This window comes from Gopherus evgoodei, chromosome 7 (assembly GCF_007399415.2).
Source record: "Gopherus evgoodei ecotype Sinaloan lineage chromosome 7, rGopEvg1_v1.p, whole genome shotgun sequence".
Lineage (NCBI taxonomy): Eukaryota > Metazoa > Chordata > Testudines > Testudinidae > Gopherus > Gopherus evgoodei.
The window spans coordinates 53679866-53701069 of record NC_044328.1 but is presented as its reverse complement, the minus strand read 5'-3'; the positions used below and the strand labels follow the sequence as shown (position 1 = coordinate 53701069).

Sequence of the window (21204 nt, the reverse complement as noted above, 5' to 3'; positions counted from 1 at the left end):
TTTAATGTTTTTAGAAGGTCTCTTTCTATAAGTTTATAATATAGAGCTAAACTATTGTTGTATGTAAAGTAAATAAGGTCTTAAAATGTTTAAGAAGCTTCATTTAAAATTAAATAAAATGCAGAGCCCCCCGGACCGGTGGCCAGGACCCAGGCAGTGTGACTGCCACTGAAAATCAGCTTGTGTGCCGCCTTTGGCACACGTGCCACAGGCTGCCTACCCCTGCTATATAGCTATATCTATATAATATCCTTTAAAAATCAGCTATAACTAATCATGCCTTAGACCTGGTATTTAAGAAAAAAGTGATAGTTATTTTGTACTGTCTAGTGCTTCAAAATAGTATTTCAATTACATTATGATTGATCTGCAGCTCCATAGAATAATTCTTCATTCTAAATGATCAGTAACACATATCGATATATTAAAACAAACTTGGAGATGTTTCTGGCAGGAAAATGTTGCTAATGGGATTATGGTTTGTTGGCACAACATTAATGCAAATATTTTTAGAGGGATTCCTTACTGCCAAACTCCATTTAGAGGTTTTAGCTACCTTTTTATTACTACGTCAGAAACAGCAGGAAAGGTTGTACTGCTGTAATGTTTCAAATTCTAAACTACATATGTAGCTGAATTATTACTTTAAAACCATTTTAAATTTTGTTTTGTCAGTACATTGTCTTCACTAGATCAATTGTCCAATTCTATCCCACTGCAAAACCACAATAAGAATATAAAATAGTCTTTTAGTTAAACATGGATGCTTACCCCCTCAGTATTCTTGCTGTTCTCTGTTTTGGAGATGGATGAGGTGTTTCAGTTTGCCTTGCTTTGTAACATACAGCATTCTTTTATTCAGGTAAAATGAATTGTACTTTAATTTTATGGTGGTTTTTCACACACATCCAATTTGTTCAATGAAGATTAAGAAAATCCCTGCTGGCAGACAACCAGTGCATTGATTGACCACTTGATGGCATCGCTCTGTTGTATGGAAACTGTATCCACTTCACCAGAAAGGCTACTCTACTTTTGTGCTTTGTGTGAGAGCACTTTAAAACGTTGTTCCAGAGAAATAAAGAATGAAGCGAGCTATTAATATGGTTCAGTAAATGAAATGAAAGCCATAGCTGTAGCTTCATAACCTTGTTCCCTTTCTCTAGCGTATTGCTTTATAGTTCCTATTTACCTGAGTAAAGACCATCAGAACAACAACCTTGATTTCTTTCCCCCTTCCCTTAATTTCTAAAGGATGGTAGCCAATGTTTTGTCAGGTTAATGTGATCATGAAGGACTTGGTTCTTCGTTACATGTTAACATTGCTTTCTTCTTCTCAAAGCAGTAGTGAAAAACTCCATTCTCAGCACTCCAGGTAGATTTTAAGTGTTGGGTAAAAGGAAGAAGACTTCATCAACACACATGAGTTTATCTGATATGGGAGAGATTTCTTTTTAAAATTTAGGCTGCTTGTTTGCTGTTTTCAGGCTAATATTTTTAAATCTTCAGTTGACACATCCAATCATTCGGACATGGAGAGCCTACAAAGGGGTTGCATGGCAATATCACGTGAATCTTTCCTGTAAAGGGAGGACACTTGGCAAATATTCATGCCAACTATAGCTAGTGTTGATATGTATATACATCAAACGTCAGTTAGTTACTAAAGAGATGAAACAGGGTGAGAGGGAATAGCTCAGTGGACTGGTAGTACTTGTAACCAGAGTTTAGAGAACAAGAGCAGAGCCTCAGCTAATGTAGATTGTCATAGCTCAGTTGAAGTCAATAGAAAAATGACATTTTACAGCAGCTGAGGATCTGTCCCCAAAAATGACTACCTACTTCTTGATGGCAATTTGATGGTCAATATAAAATGAGTTGAAGTCTCAAACCAGCTTATAGTGGACAGGTGTTCTTACCACAACAGTTATCTCAGTAATGGCAACAGGATTTAATGGGCACCATTGCTGACAGTCTCAGCAGAGAGGCTAAGAACCTGAACAGGCATGAAAATAAAGCCAACTTCTTACCTGAGGAGTGTTGCCTTCTGCTCAGGATTAAGGCACATTGGCAGGATACTGCAGGGAATATGAAGCGACTGCTGACACCCATGATTTAGCTGTTCTGTGGATAAGTTTTCATTTCCTAGAGATATTAATTCTTGCATGCGCTACATTGCCTTCTCAGAAGTTTAAAAAAAACATTAAAAGTACCATTGCTTTTATTCTTTTTTTTTCTTACTGCTGTTTCAGATTTTGAAATCTTTTGATGGAAAAAAGGACACGCTCTCAACAAAAAAATGGGTCCATTTTTTTGACCAGCTCGACTTTTCTTTGTGAAACATTCAAAAACCTTAGCTAACTGGTGTGGTAGTCTTTAGCTCAGAAAGTAGAGGCTGATGCTTTTACAAACAGAGGTCCTACGTTTGAGTGTGGCTGCCGATGACCCAACCAGTAGCCTTATGTTACATAGACAGTAAAACCTCAAAGTTATGAACACCTTAGGAATGGAGATTGTTCATAACTTTAAACAAAATGGTTATGGTGGTTGTTTCAAAAGTTTATAACTGAACATTGACTTTAATACAGCTTTGAAACTTTACCAAAGCAGAAAAATGCTGCTTTTAACCATCTTAATTTAAATAAGCATAGAAAATTTTCTTCTCTTGTCAAATCTTTTTAAAACTTTCCCTTTATTTTTTTAATAGCTTATGTTTAACACTGTACTTTATTTTGTTTTGGTTTTTTTGGTCTCTACTACTGCTTGATTGCATACTTCTGGCTCCAAATTAGGTATGTGGTTGACCGGTCAGTTCATAACTCTGGTGTTCCTAACTCTGAGGTTCTACTGTACTGAGAAATGATTAAAAAGTCACAGTACCAAAGCTGATGGTCCACTGGTGATGTGTTTGTACCAGGTTCTGAGGTTGGCCCTCAGCTCCTGAACTGGCAGGGGCTGAGTGCAACTGGAGAAAAAATATTTAATTGATTAGAATGAGTGCTTTGCTTTGCTCTACAGTGAACTCCAAGTGACCCACCATGCATGGCATTGATGTGTTTCAGAACAAGGTGTATCTAACCTACCTTTTCTAAAGAACAGGTTGCATAATACAGTTCCTTTGAAGGGGAGAATTTTTTGGAGAAACTGAATGCATTTTGGTGTTTGCATTATTTCTGTGTAAGGTACCGACAGATGGTTAATTTGTTCTGCATGTATATTATGTTTCTCAGAATCCATCAAGATCCTTTTTCCGTTTGAAAAGCACTTGTGCTGCTGGCTTCTGTACATTTCTGGGATTCCTGTGTCTGATTTTTTTTTTCCTGATCGCAAATGACTCAATATTCAGTGGGCTGTTGCATTAGTCATTTGAATGCTGGACTGTTCACTCAGATGTTCTCTACAGGCTCTTCTCACAATGCATTACTATGCACAGGAAACAGATTCTTGTTTTTCAGTTCATCTCTAGTAGAAGACCTGGGATTACAAGCTTTGTTACTGAACAGTAGTGAGTGGGGGCAATACTATGGCAACTGGGTACTGCAACAAGGATGTGCTCGATTTTTCTTTATTTCTGAAATAAACAATCTTGCCCAGGAACATGGGACTGAAAAATGTCAAAAAGTTTGGCCCAGAAAGCATCAGGAATGACTTGATCATCATTTTAACTTTCAAGAGGATTGTAAGAAAATACCCCTTGGATTTAAATGCTGTTGTGGATCGAAGGCTGGGTTGGTTACATACATGTGTGTTTGTTTGCAAACTGAAATGAAATGGTTGTATAATCTGCTTTCTGGTCTTAGAATAAAGCTTATTTCATCTGAAAAAAATGATGGATCATAGGGTGACATGCTACTGCTTCCTTGACTGACTATACAATATGATACAACAATAAAAACAACACATGGTCACGCAAACACAATCTTTATCACTTGTGCCAAAGTATGTAATCTATTGTCTTTTTTTAGTTTTTATTGACACCTGTGCTGTTCTGATCAGCAAGCACCAGATTTGTGTATGGTTTTTTGAATTGAAACAAACTTTTTTTCTGGTATTTAAAGAGGAATAGAGGGAGAAACTATACATAAATGTACATAAAATCAGATACAAATAAAACAAAAGAAAATAGTTATATTGCTAAGTAGCCAAAGTATGAAGCATGAATATAGGCCATAAAGCCCATAATTTGCAATGGCATTGTAATGCATGATAATGGTGTCACTTCATTCTGAATTGCCTTTCTCAGGTAATAAAGCAAATTTATGAGTGAGATGAATCTTGGGTAAAAGCTGAAGACTTATGCCTGAAGTTGAGAGGAAATGTTCCATAGGAGACCATGTTGTATGAAACTTGACATAGTGCTAAGTTGGTCAGCAAATATCTGAACAAATTTCTTCATGGCAACAATAAACTAATCCAGTGATAAATAGGAATGATATTTCCTGTAGAGAAATATTTTTGTTTTATAGAGGTTTTTTAATAAGATTGTTGTATAAGCCTCTTCTTGAAATAAAAATGTTTAATTAGGGTTTATTGAACTACATGTCAACATTAAACTGCATTTCCCTATTGTCTTCTGGAAGTTGTAGTTCTGGATCCCATACTCTCATATGGGCCAGGCTGCCCGGCTGGACTACATCTCCTACAATGCACCCAGGGTCATTTTCTCATATTATGTACTATGCAGAAGAAGTCAATATTTCCCCAAGCCAAAGTGGAAAAACAGTTCAAGAGAGTGGACTTTTTTCAGAGACATTATTAAGGGCACAAGAGCAAACTATCACATTGTATAGAAAAGATAGGAAGTCTGGCAAGAGACCACCCTGGCTTAACCAGGAGATGTTTAATGATCTGAAACTCAAAAAAGAGTCCTACAAAAAGTGGAAACTAGGTCAAATTCTGAAGGATGAATATAAACAAAAACACAAGAATGTAGTGACAAAATTAGAAAGGCCAAGGCACAAAATGAGATGAAAATTAGCTGGAGACAAAGGATAAGAAGAAAACATTATACAAATACATTAGAAGCAAGAGGAAGACCAAGGCAGGGTAGGCGCGTTACTAAATGAGGGGGGAAGGACAATAACAGAGAATGTGGAAAAGGCAGAAGTGCTAAATGACTCTTGTTGGTTTTCCCCAAAAAGCTTAGTAACAATTGGACATCTAACTTAATGAATGCCAGTGAAAATGTGGTAGGCTCAGAGGCTAAAATAAGGAAACACAAGTTAAAATTACTTTAACAAGTTAGATGTCTTCAAGTCACCAGGGCCTGATAAAATACATCCTAGAACACTCAAGGAGCTGACTGAGGAGATATGAGCCATTAGTGATTATCTTCAAAAAGTCATGGAAGGAATGGAGAGATTCCAGAGGACTGTAAAAGGGCAAATACAGTGCCCATCCATAAAAAGGGCAATAAGGACAACCTGGGGAATTGCAGACCAGTCATCTTCAGTACCCAACATAGAAGAAAAGGTGATAAGTAAGTCGGCATGGATTTGTCAAGAACAAATAATGTCAAACCAACCTAATAGCTTTCTTTGACAGGGTAAGAAGCCTTGTGGATAGCAGGGAAGTGGTAGATGTGGTATATCTTGGCTTTAATAAGGCTTCTGATACTGTCTTACATGACGTTCTCATAAACAAACTAGGGAAATACAACCTAGATGGAACTACTATAAGGTGGGCGCATAACTGGTTGGAAAACTGTTCCCAGAGAAATAGTTATCAGTGGTTCACAGGCAAGCTGGAAGGGTGTATCAAGTGGAGTCCTGAAGGGATCAGTTCTGAGTCCAGTTCTGTTCAATTTTTTCATCAGTGATTTAGATAATGACATAGAGAGTACACGTCTAAAGATTGCAGACGACATCAAGCTGGGAGGGCTTGCAAATACTTTGGAGGATAGGGTGGATTAAATTCAGAATGATCTGGACAAACTGGAGAAATGGTCTGAGTAAATAGGATGAATTTCAATAAAGACAAATGCAAAGTATTCCACATAGGAAGGAATAATCAATTGTACACATACAGATGGGAATTGACTGCCTAGGAGGGAGTACTGCAGAAAGAGTGCATAGTGAGTCACAAGGTAAATATGAATCAACAGTGTAACACTGTTGCAAAAAAAAACAAAAAAAACCCCACATCATTCTGGGATATATTGGCAGGAGTGTTCTAAGCAAGACACAAGAAGTAATTCTTCTGCTCTACTCTGCGCTGATTAGGCCTCAGAATGGAAGACTGAGTGAGGACATAAGAGTTTTCAAGTACATAAGAAGTTGCTACAAGGAGGAGATGGAAAAGTTATTCTTAACTTCTGAGGATAGGAGAAGAAGCCATGGGCTTAAATTGGAGCATGGAGTAAGGGCGGTTTAGGTTGGACGTTAGGGAAAAGCTTCCTAACTGTCAAGGTGGTTAAGCACTAGAATAAATTGTCTAGGAAGGTTATGGAACAGCCATCACTGTGGATTTTTAAGAGCAGGTTAGATAAACACCTGTTAGGGATGGTCTAGATAATACTTAGTCCTGCCTTGAGTGCAGGGGACTCAAGGTTCCTTCCAATTCTGCGATTCTATGGGAGATGCAGTCCTCACAGGAAGCCAGTACGTAGGAAAGAATAGGAACCAGAACTACAGTGCGTACAAGGCAATGCACTATAGGAAAATGCAATTTATTTGTTTTAACTGAACTGAAATGAGATGTTAAAAGTCAGTTAAAAATAGTTTGATCTGGATCAATGAAATGTTTCATACTAATTTTCTTAATGGAAAATTAAAACAATTCAGCAAAACCAGTATTTTCACAATGAAAATTTCAATTTTGTAGAAACTGCAGTTTCTGTCAATCATTCTGATAAAAAACATTCTTGACCAGCTCTAGTAATTATGTTTTGAGTTCAAGCTTTTTCCACCATGGTGCTATGGAAGTACACAGTATTTTTCCAGTGCTCTGATACCTTCTTAGTATTCTGGCATTTCAGAAATAGTTGTCACTAATATAGTGTTAATGAACTAATTCATCTTATACTCCTGGATGCATATTATCAATGCCCTCTGATTTTTCTGTCTTTAAATTTTCCAAGTATTCACTTACTAACATGTTAATACTTGTTTTCACAAGGTCTTCACTTCCTAATCATCTAAACTATGTTTCTTAAAGTTAAATTTTAAAAGCAATTCAGTTTCTAGCCATTTTTGAACCATCATTACTTTTAATGGGACTCTTTTAGCTCCAGTATATTTTGTTCCTTTAATATATTTATAAAAGGTGTCCTTGTCCCCTTTAACTCCTTTTGTTAAGAATTAATTTATTCTGGTTTTGCTATGTTTGTCTTTTCCCTGCAAGACTTAATTAACAGTTTTGAATTATTCTTTGGTTGCTTCCCGCTTTTCTCTATCCAAATAGTAGAGATTTTTCTTTTAACCACATTGTACTTGCTTTTCTCAGAGGAACTGTAGACACTATCTTCTTCTTAAGATGCTGTGATAGGGTGCTTGCTACATACCAGCCCTGAAAAGGTTAAGGTGGTACAAAAAGGGCCACCTAATTTTGTAGGCTGCAGCAGGGGGAGAGTCTGGCTTGATTTGAAAATGACTAATGCCTGATAAAGCCCCACTGGAGGGGAAGTTTGCTAAGATGTAAAGGCTGGAAGCTGGTAGTCATTCTCTGGGCTTAAAGAGGGAAAAGGAGAAAGAGAATCCCTGGGATCCTGGCCCTGAGAGAAGAATTTACCCAGAAGGGTGGAGAACAGAGTCTGTTTGAGGTGGAGTAGGGAGCAGCGAGGTTAGAGGTTGTGCAGACCCTAGCTTTTGATTGTAGGGTCCCTGGGCTGGAACCCAGAGTAGCAAGTGGCCCTAGGTTCCCCTACAAGTCAATGGGAAGTAGCATAGGGTTGTTGGAGACATCTGCCAGACACCTGGGCTGGAAGGACTTTGATACCCTAAAATGGGATGTTTGACCAGATGAGAGCTGGTTCCCCAGATACAGCCATGAGGAGGTGCCTTGTATGAGCGAACCCTCTTGGAGAGGCCTTTTAATAGTGCCACCCATTACACCTTACCAATGAGCTGTCTTAATTTCTGAGATTCAGTTGACCTGAAGTCCATTTGCCTTATGTTGCTGTTTTCTGGGAACCCATCTCTTATTAAGGCAAATTCAGGTAATTTGCCTTCTCTCATACAAAGTGTTCCTCTGTTGGTAAGACAGAGAGAGAGGGTGTCTTCTCTTTTGGGTGGATTCCCTACTTTATGCATCATAATGTTGTCTAATGGATACTGTAATTTAGGAAATTCCTTGACCCTGTGTATGAGGCTGTATTTCTTATTCAAAAGCTGTCGGTGTGGTTTTAAATTCCCTATGAGCATGGTGTCCTGTGATACCACTCTTACACCCTAAGTAGTAGTGAAAGAATGTTTAATTTTTGCTCTCCTTTAGATCTAGTGGTCTATAGTAGATACCTACTGTTTCAGTTTGTCTCCTTCATTTTATTGCTATGCAAAGAATTACACCATCATACTTTGTTTTGATCTGTTGTTGGTGGCATATTATATTTTTCATGTTGTTACCCCTCCATATTTATCTCTTTCTAACATTAGAATCGAGCAGTCCCATACGCATGTTTTTAAACATTGACATCATTGGCTAAAAGAAATATGAATATCTCTAAGGATGTGTCTCTTGGAAGATATTAAGCATTGATTAAACATACAGAGTACTGATAATTTGTGCATAAAATTGACTTGATTCAGTGTAAATCAAACAATGTCATATATACAATCAACATGATGTGTACTGATCATTTAGCATTTCACTGCTCTTAATTACTCCTCCAAAGCAAACTTTCCATCATACAAACATATTCAGATTCTCAGTCTAATCAGATGTGGTTTTGAATAGAGCTGGGCAAAATTTTTCCACTGAACCCTTTTTTAGTGAAAAATGGATTTGATGATAAACATTTCATGAATTCTTGTCAATTTCACCTAATTGTTTCAGCTGAAAACAAAATTTAAGCATTAAAAAAACTCAGCATGTTTGTTTTGACATTTTCAAAATGAAACATTCAGATATCTCAACTTGAAAAGACTTTATTTTAATTAAAGGCCATAACAACATAAAGGGAGCTCAAAATCGAGAGAGAGTTTTGTTTTGGATCAGACAATATCTTGTTTGACTTGAAATTAATTTCAACTTTTTGATTTGCCAAACTTTTTCTTAAAAATTAATTTTGGGTGATCTGAATCAATTTTTTGTTGAAAATTGCTAATGAACCCAAACTATCTGTTTACACAGTTCCAGTTACATTAGTAGCAGAACAGCTGATTTTCAAATTTGAATATCCTTTGTAAGTATTTAAGTTTATAAGCATTCCTTTCATGTTTTGAAAAAGTGTAAATATTTGTATTGGTTGCAATTAGCTCTGTCTAGCTCAGGTGGTAATATGAATACAGTGAAAATTATATCTTTGCTTCAGAAGTTTGCATATTCAAGTCCTCACCCAAGATTTGCAGTGCTTGATGCTTTGATACATTATGGCTGGCTGCTGATGGTCAGAGATGCCTTTTGCTGACCAGTAGGTGCAATTCCAAACTCACTTATATCTGTTTAACATTGACTTCAGTTACAATCTTTGATTTACACAGAATAAGTCAAATATATGCACATTCCAATTTCAAGTGTTTTCTCCAGTTGAAAATAAAAGTTCTTGTCACTTGATAAAAAGTGAATTAAATAGCTCCATTTTCCTCTGCATTCATTCTCTCTCTCAGTAAAACCAGTTTAAAATAGGCAAGTGTTTTTGTAAGATGCTGTACATATAACTCAGCCTGTTGCATTTGCCATGGTTATTAGGTAAGTTAAGTTATTAGCTAGCTATTGACTTTGGACTGTGTAAATCTGCAGGCATGGATAATTCAATGAATATAAGGGATTTAATCTATATAGATTCCTCCCCGCCAACGCACACACAGATTTTGCTGTATGCTTTGGAATCTGTTTTTTCATTTAATAAACTCAAAATTTCCTAGTCCTTCTGGTTTATGAAAATAACCTTCATGAAATATGTCTTCAGCCTGAGTAACTGAAACAATAGCACCAAAGCAAGTTTGAACTCCCTCCTGCCCCACCCTGCCACAAGCTAATTTCAATGGGCTGCTAGATTTGAAGCCTAATTCCAAACACTTTAAATGCAACTTCGTTAATCATTTCTTTGCAGAGTGTTGCGCTAGAAGTATTGGGTATATGAAGTGTGGTGGATGTATGCACACTTGCCAGGTTTGAAAGAACTTTCTTAGTAACGTGGCAGCAAGTTCTCAACATTCAAATAGACAAATATTATAAAATGCAATTGATTTGTATAGCGTCTCTCTCATAAGCCATATTGCAAATAGCAATAGAGGGAAAGATACTCACAAATTCAAGTGAAAAGGAAAGGTTTAACCTTAAAAAGGGGAAGGTGATTCGATATCCCAGAAGGAATCAGGGAAAGAGTCCAAGATAGATTTGGCAATATAAATAGAAGTGAGATCCAACTACATACTTAAGAACAGAGCAGAGGAGTAGAAGGGAGGTCAAGATTGGAGAGAGAGAGTGAATAACAGTACTTGGGTATATTGTTTAGGCTGGCAATGTAGTGGGAGCTAGTTTACTGAAAATTGTGGCAACACGAGCAATTTTTCAATCATATTCTGAAATGAATTGGAAACCAGTAGAAGGGAGATTAGAAGTTGGTGATATGCCTCTGTTTTCTGGAGCAAGATATTAGTCTACCTCCAGTACATAAACTCCCTGAAGTTTAGAGAGTTAAGGATTTAATTGGAGATTGGCCTGAGCCAAACTCCAGAATCCAAAAATCCCTGAGCTTTGGGGAAAATTAGTTCCAAATTCAAACTTTACAGCTTGTACTTCTCTTTAGAAATAAGATGGCAATCCAGAAAGGAATAGCAGTAGTGATTAAATGAATAGTAAATAGATATTAGAGTCAAGATAAAGAATAATTCTTACATTATTCCAAAAATAATCATAAACCTCAGCAGATCCACTGACAGGGAAATGTGGTAGGAAAATGTATGAGTAAGATAGAGAATGACTGCAAAATATCTGGACTTCCAAGCTAACATATAGTCTGAATGGAGTGTGATTGTGGAGTTGGAGATGTAGGTCAATGAAGTAGTGAAAAGTTGTGGTATACTGTAGCCAGGACCAAACAGTCAAAATAGATCAAGAAGAGTTAGAGGTGACAGACAGTGACAGTATCCAGGATAGAAGCCATAAATGAAATGTCTTAGGAAGAGAAAATGGATGGAGAACATGGCCAAGGATAGGGCCTTGAGGTACTCCACTAATGGAGGAGGTGTTAGAAAGATGAAAACTCTCCTTCAGAAATAAAAAGGAGGGCTTATGAAAGCAGAATTCAAAAGAAATTATCGGAGATGCTGCTTGCTCAAGGCACATGAAGACTATAAAGTGATCAATAGTTTTGAAAGCCTCATTAATAGTAAGTAGGAGGATGACAAATCTGTGATCAGAGGCAAAGGTAGGCCAATAAGAATCTAGAAAAAAGATTTCACTTAGATCTATTGTATACATTATTGTCCTTTAGAAATGATGGCAATAGTGGGTTCATGTTGCCATCAGCTAATCAACTGGGGGAGTCTTGCCCAGTGGTTTGTGGGATGTGAGATCTTCTGTAAAACATGGACCATCAGTGATGAAGGCAATACAGTTAAACGAATACATCTTACTGTTTGTTAATCCAGTGAAACCCTGAGGGCAGGTCATTTAAAATATTCTGTTTTTCAGCTGTGGATCTCAAGATTTAAAAAACATTGCTTGATGAAACCTCACAATACCCCTGTGAGGTAGGCAGATGCTATTGTAACAGTCTTAGATGAAGCAGTGAGAACTTAGTTAGAGAAGAGAAATGAGGGTCAGGAGTCCTGGATTCTCTTCTCCCCAATGCTAGTGAGTCATTGTGTGATCTTGAGCTATTCCCTTAAAATCACATCATCTTGTTTTCCATTTTACAGATAAGCAAACTATCACCCTTTGTAAAGCACGTTGACATCTTCATATGAAAAGCACCAATCATGTGCAAAGCATTTTTAGTATTTTATATGTGGGTGAGTTACAGAGAGGTTGTGATTTACTCAAGGTCATATAATGAGGTAGCAACTGAACTTTGTGCAAATAAGGATCCATGAGTCTCAATCATGCTCTAACCAGTAGATAGCACTCCCTGCTAATATCAGAGAAAAAAGAATAGAAAATTAACAAATCTCTTCTCCTACCACAGCAACAGCTGGGAAGCAGAGGGGAGAGAGGGATCCTGACAAATGTCCCCAAAGTTGCTTTCAGATTTCTTATTATTCTTGGTCATTACTTTGCTTTAAACCACTTTAAGGATGCCTCATGAATGAGAGAGATATTATGTAAAACTGAACTGGATTCTGTATTATACCTTCAGAGTTATTCTCTGATGCATACAGACGGATGGTGATGCATTTGTTCTTAATATACTAAATCCTAACAGGATTGTCAGTGTTGTGAAGTTAGTTGAACTCTTTGGACCCTACCATATTGTAATTTACACAGTACAGCAGTGGTCCCCAACCTTTTTTGTCTGGCGGGTGCCAGATGAAGGACCGTGGCAGCGATCGAGTATCTGCCTAAATGCTGCCAAAATTTGGTGGCATTTCGGTGGCGAGGCCTCTGGATGACATCACTTGTCATAAGAACATAACATAAGAACGGCCGTCAGACCAAAGGTCCATCTAGCCCAGTATCTGCCTACCGATGGGCCAGTGCCAGGTGCCCCAGAGGGAGTGAACCTGACAGGCAATGATCAAGTGATCTCTCTCCTGCCATCCATTTCCATCCTCTGACAAATAGAGGCTAGGGACACCATTCCTTACTCATCCTGGCTAATAGCCATTTATGGACTTAACTGCCATGAATTTATCCAGTTCTCTTTTAAATGCTGTTATAGTTCTAGCCTTCACAACCGCCTCAGGTAAGGAGTTCCACAAGTTGACTGTGCGCTGCGTGAAGAACTTCCTTTTATTTGCTTTAAACCTGCTGCCTATTAATTTCATTTGGTGACCCCTCGTTCTTGTATTATGGGAATAAGTAAGTAACTTTTCCTTATCCACTTTCTCCACTTCTCGGCAGCAAGCGGCATCATCCAGAGGTGTCGCTGCCAAAATGCCGCCGAATTTTGGCTGGATTTTGGCGGATGCTCGACTGCCTGCCAGGATGCAGGCGCATTTAGATGCCCCCGTGGGCACCATGGCACCTGCAGGCACCACGTTGGGGACCCCTGCAGTAGAGGCTTTCTATGCAGAAAAAAATCAACTGCTTTGTTTCACGTTACACGAACTTTGTATTAAGAAGAGTGTGACTAATACAATGTGAATTCAAATTGCTTAGAGTTCTCCCCCATTTTTGTGTTGCTCTGATTATACTATTTCAGACTGTAAATGTGGAATATAATGAAATTACAAATGTTTTAGCACTTGTGAAAGCTACAAAATTAACAGCCCTCTATACTGAATTCTTCTACTTAGCCAGTCGATATGAACGGTACAGCAGCAGGTCAAAATCCCCCAACCACACACTTCATTATCCATGTGCTCTGGGTATCCTGAGAGATCAGAGGGCCCTGTTTCCACAATCCACTGAATCGCTGTACTCTTAGCTGCCAACAAGGGAGCAGTTAGCGGTTAATGCCAGCTACTGTATGAGGTTATCTTTTGTTACATGGATATTTTCCCATTATTAGCAGCTATTCTGACCTTAAAGTCTGAGTCTGAGCTATACTGAGGACTCCTCATTTCACTTAGATCACCAAGCAACAGTGAATGGTAAGAATTTCCTATTGCTTCTGACATAGGTCAAATTTTCCACAGTTGATTGCTTCTATAACTCATTACCTATCTCTGAGCCATGATGTGTCCCACAATGCACACTGTTAGGAAAAGGTTTTGCTTTTCCTCTGGCTACTTTTACAAGTAGAATTGTAGATCCAGGCATATTGTTCTCACCTTAAATGACACCAAAGCTCACTGGTTGGTGATCCCTCCAGGAGTTTGTCTCAGCTGGGCTATTCTCTTTCCTGTCTCCACTTCTTTCTTCCCTGTTCCCTCCCCTACTGTGACTAATTAAATTACCTATGTGACATGTCCCGCTTTCTCTGGCAACTGGCCTGAGAAATCAAATCTGTTACCAAACCTAGGTCTCTTATTTGGCAAGGCTATGCTTCTGAATCAGGTCAGCTCCCAGAGGGGAGGAAAACCCAACTATTTTATATAATTATAATTAACACAGAGTAAATTTAGATAATGCAGATGACACATTTATTGTAAGGACCATCAAGGGAATGGTTTTAAAAGCACTTCACCTTTTCACTGTTTGATTAGTTTACTTGCTGAGCATTCCACGTACAGTGAAGTATGTACATCCAATGTCAAAGTGAAATCACTGTTTTCTCTGTGCTTTTTAAAAAGGACCTTCTGTGGAATAGTTAACTGCTTGTGTCAAAAATATATATGGTATGTAATTACCAGTGACTTGTACAAGTCCACTGTTTCTGAGAATGGAGGAAGGCCAATTGGCTGGATCTGGCACATTTGGAGTGTTTTCAATGGATCCCTAATTTCTTTTCCTTCACTTTTTCCAACTCTTTGAACTTTCTGGTTCCACCCAAGACCAAAGTGGTCACACAGAAATAGCACAAGAATCCTGTTTTTGTTGTATGATCAGAGCAGAAAATATTGGAAATACACTGCGTATGTGCAGGCTTCAAAATACAGAACTTTTTTGGGAGAAGGACGGGCATAGGAGGATATGAGGGAGAGGAGAAGAGTGTCTTTATAATAGACTCTGTTCTGGATTTAAACTCTGGAACTTCTTGTTCAAAATCCAGATCTGATTTTTGTGGCTACTTTCCTCCTGCTTGAATAATGAATATTACAGATTAGAAGTTGTAGTGTATGCAGTTGTTTGAGTGTTGTACTATTTGTACTGCACCTCTCCATTTCTAGGGGCCTCCTTTCTGCAGACTGGGGATTGAATGAGGGGCCTCCAGAGCTAAAAGCATGAGTCTACAGCTCAGACTCAAGAGCTGATAGCTGTATTTACCAAATTTCCTCTGTGGATCAGGTGCAGTGTGGACACACTATGCATTGACCAATAGGTTGCATATTTCCTGTGGACAAAGGAAGCTCATCAGCACTTTAGATCCTGGATGACTCCCCATTTACATGACAGGTACTATCTTATAGAGGAAAGTGATGGTGCAATGATTAGGGCACTAACTGAGGATATGAGATGTGGCTCAGTTCCTTGCTCTGCCCAGGCTTCTTGTGGGACAAATCACTTACTCCATGCCTCAGTTTCCCAGCTGTCAAATGGGAAGAATGGTACTTCCTTACCTCAAAGGCCTGTTGTGAGGATAAATGCATTAAAGAGTGTGTGATGGTCAGATACTATAGTAATGGGGGCTATGTAATTACCTGGGACAGGTGCTGTGGATTGTACTAGGGACCTTTAGAGCTGAAAGCATGGCTCTTTATAGCACTTGGTGTTTCAGCTGGGGGGTGGGTGGGAGGTATAACAGAGTCTTCTGTAAACTGGGCATGGGGTTGGGGTGGGATTGCATAACACAGAGACTTGTAGGTTACAGCGACACTACTCTCTCGTGGAAACTTTACTGTGATCCTTTCTTGTTCTTTCCCATAATCTAAACTAAAAGTAACTTAGACTAAAAGTACATGGTTGTTCTTTATGTATGGAAAAATATAACAGATGTGTCAGTTGCACTTTTCAACAAAATAATAGTTTGCTAAATTGGAGATCCAAGGGCTAGGCTTTACAGCTAACACTGTATGTATGTAGAATTTGTGTGACACTCTGTTTCAGTAGCAGATGGTTTCAAATTTGCTTTTAAATTGCAGCTGCTCTTCCAGATTTTTTAAAGACAACTTTACAGTGTTAATAAATGCTTAGTCATTCATGCTTTTCCCTTCATTTAAAAACATACTTAGAGTCATCTTGGTTAAAAAATGCTCTTTTTTTGTTTGTAAGTTTAAAAATCCTTCAGAACTTTGTATAAACCAAATCTGAAATCTCTCTTTAGGCCCCCAACATTTTGATCTCTGCAATACACGTCAGATGAAGGATGGTTTTGTGGCTAAGGCACTGGACTGGGACTCAGCATATCTGAGTCCACTTCCTGTCTCAGTCACAGATTTCCTGTATGACCTGAGGCAAGTTGTTTAATCTTTGCCTCCATTTCCCATCTGAAAAATGGAGACATTGTCTCTCTCTCTCTTCCCTCCCTCCTCCCCCCGTCTGTTTCCCCAGCTTAAATTGTAATAGGGTGACCAGATAGCAATTATGAAAAATTGGGACACTTTTATACCATCAGGGTGGTGGTATAGTTGCGTATATAAGACAAAACCTCTAATATCTGGATTGTCCTGGTAATGTCCGGGTGTCTGCTCACCCTAGATTGTAAGCTTTTTGGTTCAGGAACTGCCTCTGACTGTGTATGTACAGTACCTAGCTCAATGGGGTCTTGCCCTCAGTTGGAGCAATGTGGCATAACTGTAGTATAACTAACCACAGCATGTCCGGCTCTTCAGGGCAGAAATTGTGTCTACCGTGTTGTCTGTAGTGCTTAGCTAGACCAAATGAGTTTTGAACTTGCTCTAACCCTGTTTTCTCCTTCGTTTTCCTCAGCCTGTGACCTGATGACCCTGGGAATCTTAGCCTTAGTGACATCCACTGGTTGTGCCTCAGCCAATGCTTTGCAGTCCCTGACGGATGCCATGCACATCCCACACCTCTTTGTACAGCGCAACTCAGGAGGCTCCCCGCGCACTGCTTGCCACCTAAATCCTAGTCTTGAGGAGGAAGAATATACACTAGCAGCTAGACCGCCTGTCCGCCTCAATGATGTTATGCTGAAACTCGTCACCGAACTTCAATGGCAAAAATTCATAGTATTTTATGACAGCGATTATGGTGAGTGCAATGCATCATTTCACACATACCACGGCGTCTCTCTTATGTTTAGCTGGAAAAGGCGGTGCAGACATTGTTATGGCAAACAGTTGTTTGGGCTTTTGCAGATTATGAGGAAAATGTTTTGAATGGACATAGATCTGTAGTTTTGAGTGAAATAGTGCTGTGAAAAGTAATTCTCAGGAAGGCAGCAAAATTGCTTAGTAACACCCTATCAAGACAGCTGACATTTGAATCATCTTACACCTTTTCAGTAAAATATTAATAAGCTGTTGACATTGATTGGCAGTGTTCATATGGGTATACAATGGAGTACAAGAAGAACTCTACATCAATCCTTTGTAATACGCTTCCTGTCAAAGCTGAGCACAGTTCTCTTTAAAAATTAATTTTCAAAATTTCTATTACTAACTTCTGTATGTGGTTCCTTCCACAATTCTCTGTTTGGAGCATGTATCACAGTGGTACATTTCATGACATTTATAGTAAAGGTTAGAGTTAGCATTTCCTGTGTCTGATCTGAGTTATATATCTGTCAGCAAAATTTTACTCTGGGCTGAAACTTGGGAAACAGAAATCTTAGCTTGAGTGAATTAGGTTTTCCAAAGTCAAAATAAATTAATCTACCTGTTGCTGAACTCTCACATTGCAAAGATAAAAATCTAAGTTTATAATTTTTTGCATTCCAGAGATGAAACTATGGCTCCATTTTTTAAAACTGATATTGTATTCACTGCCATCAGCTTGTGATTTGGTCTCTTTAATAGGGATCAGCAGACTTGTTCTGCCTTATTTCAACCGCCTGCAAGCATTTGTGTTTGAAGTTTGACTTGCACAATTTTTATTTTGTGCCTTAATATGGAAAGAGTGTGGGAGGAGTGGGTAAGAGAGATGGGAAATAAGGAGAGGGAAAGAGAAATTTTGTAGTGGTAAACTGTATTAGAGCTATATGGTATACTGTATAGTGTGTCCACTTACACCAGCAGAGCTTTCTTGTTCTATTCCTACTACACAGCACAAGCTTCTTTTTAGCTAGCTGGGAAAAACACAGCTTTTTATTTAATTTAAAAGGAATCATTCTTGGTAAAAATAAAAATGGGTTTAAATTTAGATTTATGTTTGAAAAGGTTTCTGAGCTCAGGCTAGTTTTGCAAATCCTGGGAACTGCCCCCCAAAAAACATTTGTGAGGAAGGTTCACCCATTTCTAAAGGAACAGCTGCTGCTGATTTTGTTCAGAAATTCAATCTAGAGCTCCAAAGCAGTATCAGTTCTATAGAAATGTCTTAGGGGTGGATTCAATATACAGATTTACATTATACTTCTGAACTTAGATGATCTGTCGGGTAAAAAAAACCAAAGGCCCAATCCTGCAGGCCTTACTTGACCAAACTTTCTTTGATTCCTTGTCCTATATATAATATATTTGGCCATATCTCTCTTGAAAGAGCTGAAATACAATGTACTAGGTGCAGGGCTGGCTCCAGGCACCAGCTTATCAAGCAGGTGCTTGGGGCAGCATCTCAGGAGCTCCCGCTGAATTGCCACAGATCGCGGTCGCTTTATTTTTTATTTATTTATTTATTTTTTGCTGCTTGGGGCAGCCAAACCCGTGGAGCCGGCCCTGACTAGGTGAATGGCTTCTATTCTCAGAATTACTATGCAGCAAAATATTTGGCTTGCAGAAGGTAAGGTTACTTGAGCGTTTATTTCCATACCCTCAAAATATCTTGCAAATATCACTTCATGGTTAATCTCTCTTGTTGCCCCAATCTTAAGGCACAGTTTGTAACCCAGCAAATTTGCAAGGGATAGGGCTGCTCAGGTCAGGAATCTGCAGGGAGGACAGTCCAAAATCTTCAGGATCCCTGCCCCAACCACACCACAGATAATCTTGCACACATTCCACCAGCAACCCCTTTTCCTGGTAGCAAGACTCGTTATTGAGCTATGCTACCACTGATTTCAGTACTATGGTTATGTTCCATTGTCTTTCTCTGTAAGGAATTAATATCTCAGTGCCTAACTGTGGTACCCTTACTGACATTGAATAGTACCTTGTTCTAGAAGTAAGTTACATGGTGTAAGATACTATTCGGTATGATTAAGATTATTATCTGGCCCTCAGTTGGGGAGGTAGTACTCTTCAGAGAAGCACTGCTGTTGGGTAGCAATTGCCACGGACTTCAAGCCTCTTTCCAAGGGGAGCATGTTTCATAATACATAATTCCCCTCTCTCTTTCTATGGGTGCTCATTACTCCTTTATACCTGGAATCTCTGATACCCAGTACTCCATACACAAAGGCTAATGTGGGTTCAGGAGAACCCTGCTTCTCTCCTTCACTTTGTCCTCATTGTCCATTTGCGCAGGTGTTTGTTCGCTTCCAGACATGCAGAGAGAGGCGAGCATCTGGGTCAGTCGTTGCCATCTTCGGGGGGAAAATATTCTGTGCATGACTGCACGACTTGAGAGAAATGAGCAAATGTGTGAAGTTTGTTTTTCCCCCAAACTAAATACTGTACTTTCTTGACACTAATATTCATATATTCCTAAGTAAATAACACACACTTTTAGAGACTTCCATAAATGATTCTGTAAGTTTAAACTTAGCATTCAGGAGTACATGACATTAAATTAATATTACAATGTAACATCAGCCAATATGAAGAAATTGGAAGTACCGTATATACTCATTCATAAGCTGATTTTTTTAGTAAAAAAGGGAAGCACTAGAGAAGGGGGTCGGCTTATGAATGGGTATAGAGAGGGAGAGGTAGGACACAATCCTTCCCCCAAACAGAGGGAGCAGCGAGAAACAGCACAGCCAGAAGGGAAGAGACGGGGCCAGAGTCTCTGCTTCTGGCCACGCTGCTCTCCCCACAGCCTCCAAAGCAGCTGCAGCTCCAGGGCTGGCAGGCTGCAGCTGTGCTGCTCAGTCCTGCCCCCCAGAGCAGGCTGTGGCTGTGCTGCCTGGGCGCCCGAGCATGCTGCAGTCGCGCTGCCTGGTCTGGCCTGCTGGAGCAGGCTGCGGCCGCGCTGCCCAGCCTGCCAGAAAAGCTCCAGCCAGGCCAGAGACATCGTCCCCAGATAAGGTGGGAAGGGATGGAATGGGGAGAGTGTGGGGGTCTGGGGCGAGGGGTGGGGTCATGTGGGGGGTGGTCACAGAGGTTACTTCTCTGACCCCCAGCTTCTCCCCCCTCCCCCCCAAAAAAATATTTCCCCACCAGTTGCCATCCTCGCTCGTCAGAGTAAGCAGCTGGTGTGCCAGGACACTTTGTTTACTTGGGTTTACCTCCGTGCCTGCGGACGCTCGAGGTAAACAAACCATCTTGGCCCACCAGTAGCTTATCCTCATGGCCCAAGAGCCAAAGTTTGCTGACCCCTGAATTATAGGGTCGCCTTTTGAATGGGTTATTAAAATTTTCCATTTTTTACTTATCCATCTTCGAGGGGTAAGGGGTTGGCTTATTAACAAACCGGCTTATGATCAAGTATATACGGTAATAGTTGAGAGTAAATCCAGTCACCTTTTCTATCTTTGTTTTGCTTTATTCCTCCCCACCAGTGTGAAATCCGGAAAGAGAGTCATCATTAAATTTGGATTTTTGTGTGTCTTTCTAATGCAGGAGTAGGCAACCTATGGCACGTGTGCTGAAAGCGGCACACAAGCTGATTTTCAGTGGCACTCGCACTGCCCGGGTCCTGACCACCAGTCGAGGGGGCTCTGCATTTTAATTTCATTTTAAATGAAGTTTCTTAAACATTTTAAAAACCTTATTTACTTTATAATATATAACTAAACTATTGTTGTATGTAGACTTACAGAAAGATCTTCTAAAAACATTAAAATGTATTATTTGCACATGAAACCTTAAATCACAGTGAAAAAATGAAGACTCAGCATACAACTTCTGAAAGTTTGCCGACTCCTGTTCTAATGCATCATCTTGATACTAGTTGTGGTAAACTTTCTTGGGAATGTGTTTCTCTGCACTCGATAATTCCATTTTTGCCATCTCTGTGTTCAGCGGAAACAGTTTTGTGTTACTGTGATTCACTGCAATGTATCTCAGTGAACCACCTCCACAAATACAGGGAGCCACATCTCTGCGGCATCTTCAGAGCAGTGTATGGCATCCCATGAGCTGCTATAAACTGCACCAGCTGGCTTTGGTTCCCACATGT

General features: G+C 39.4%; 1 protein-coding gene across 3 annotated transcripts in view; it reads left to right on the top strand.

Moving 5' to 3' along the window:
• The window catches only part of GRID1 (glutamate ionotropic receptor delta type subunit 1), an 870609-nt gene that overhangs the window by 339635 nt on the left and 509770 nt on the right, over positions 1 to 21204 (top strand). For all 3 annotated transcript variants that reach the window (XM_030569895.1, XM_030569896.1, XM_030569894.1), the window contains exon 3: positions 16735 to 17019. In XM_030569895.1, coding sequence (XP_030425755.1) covers positions 16735 to 17019 — 285 coding nt within the window. The remainder of the gene's footprint in view (positions 1 to 16734; positions 17020 to 21204) is intronic.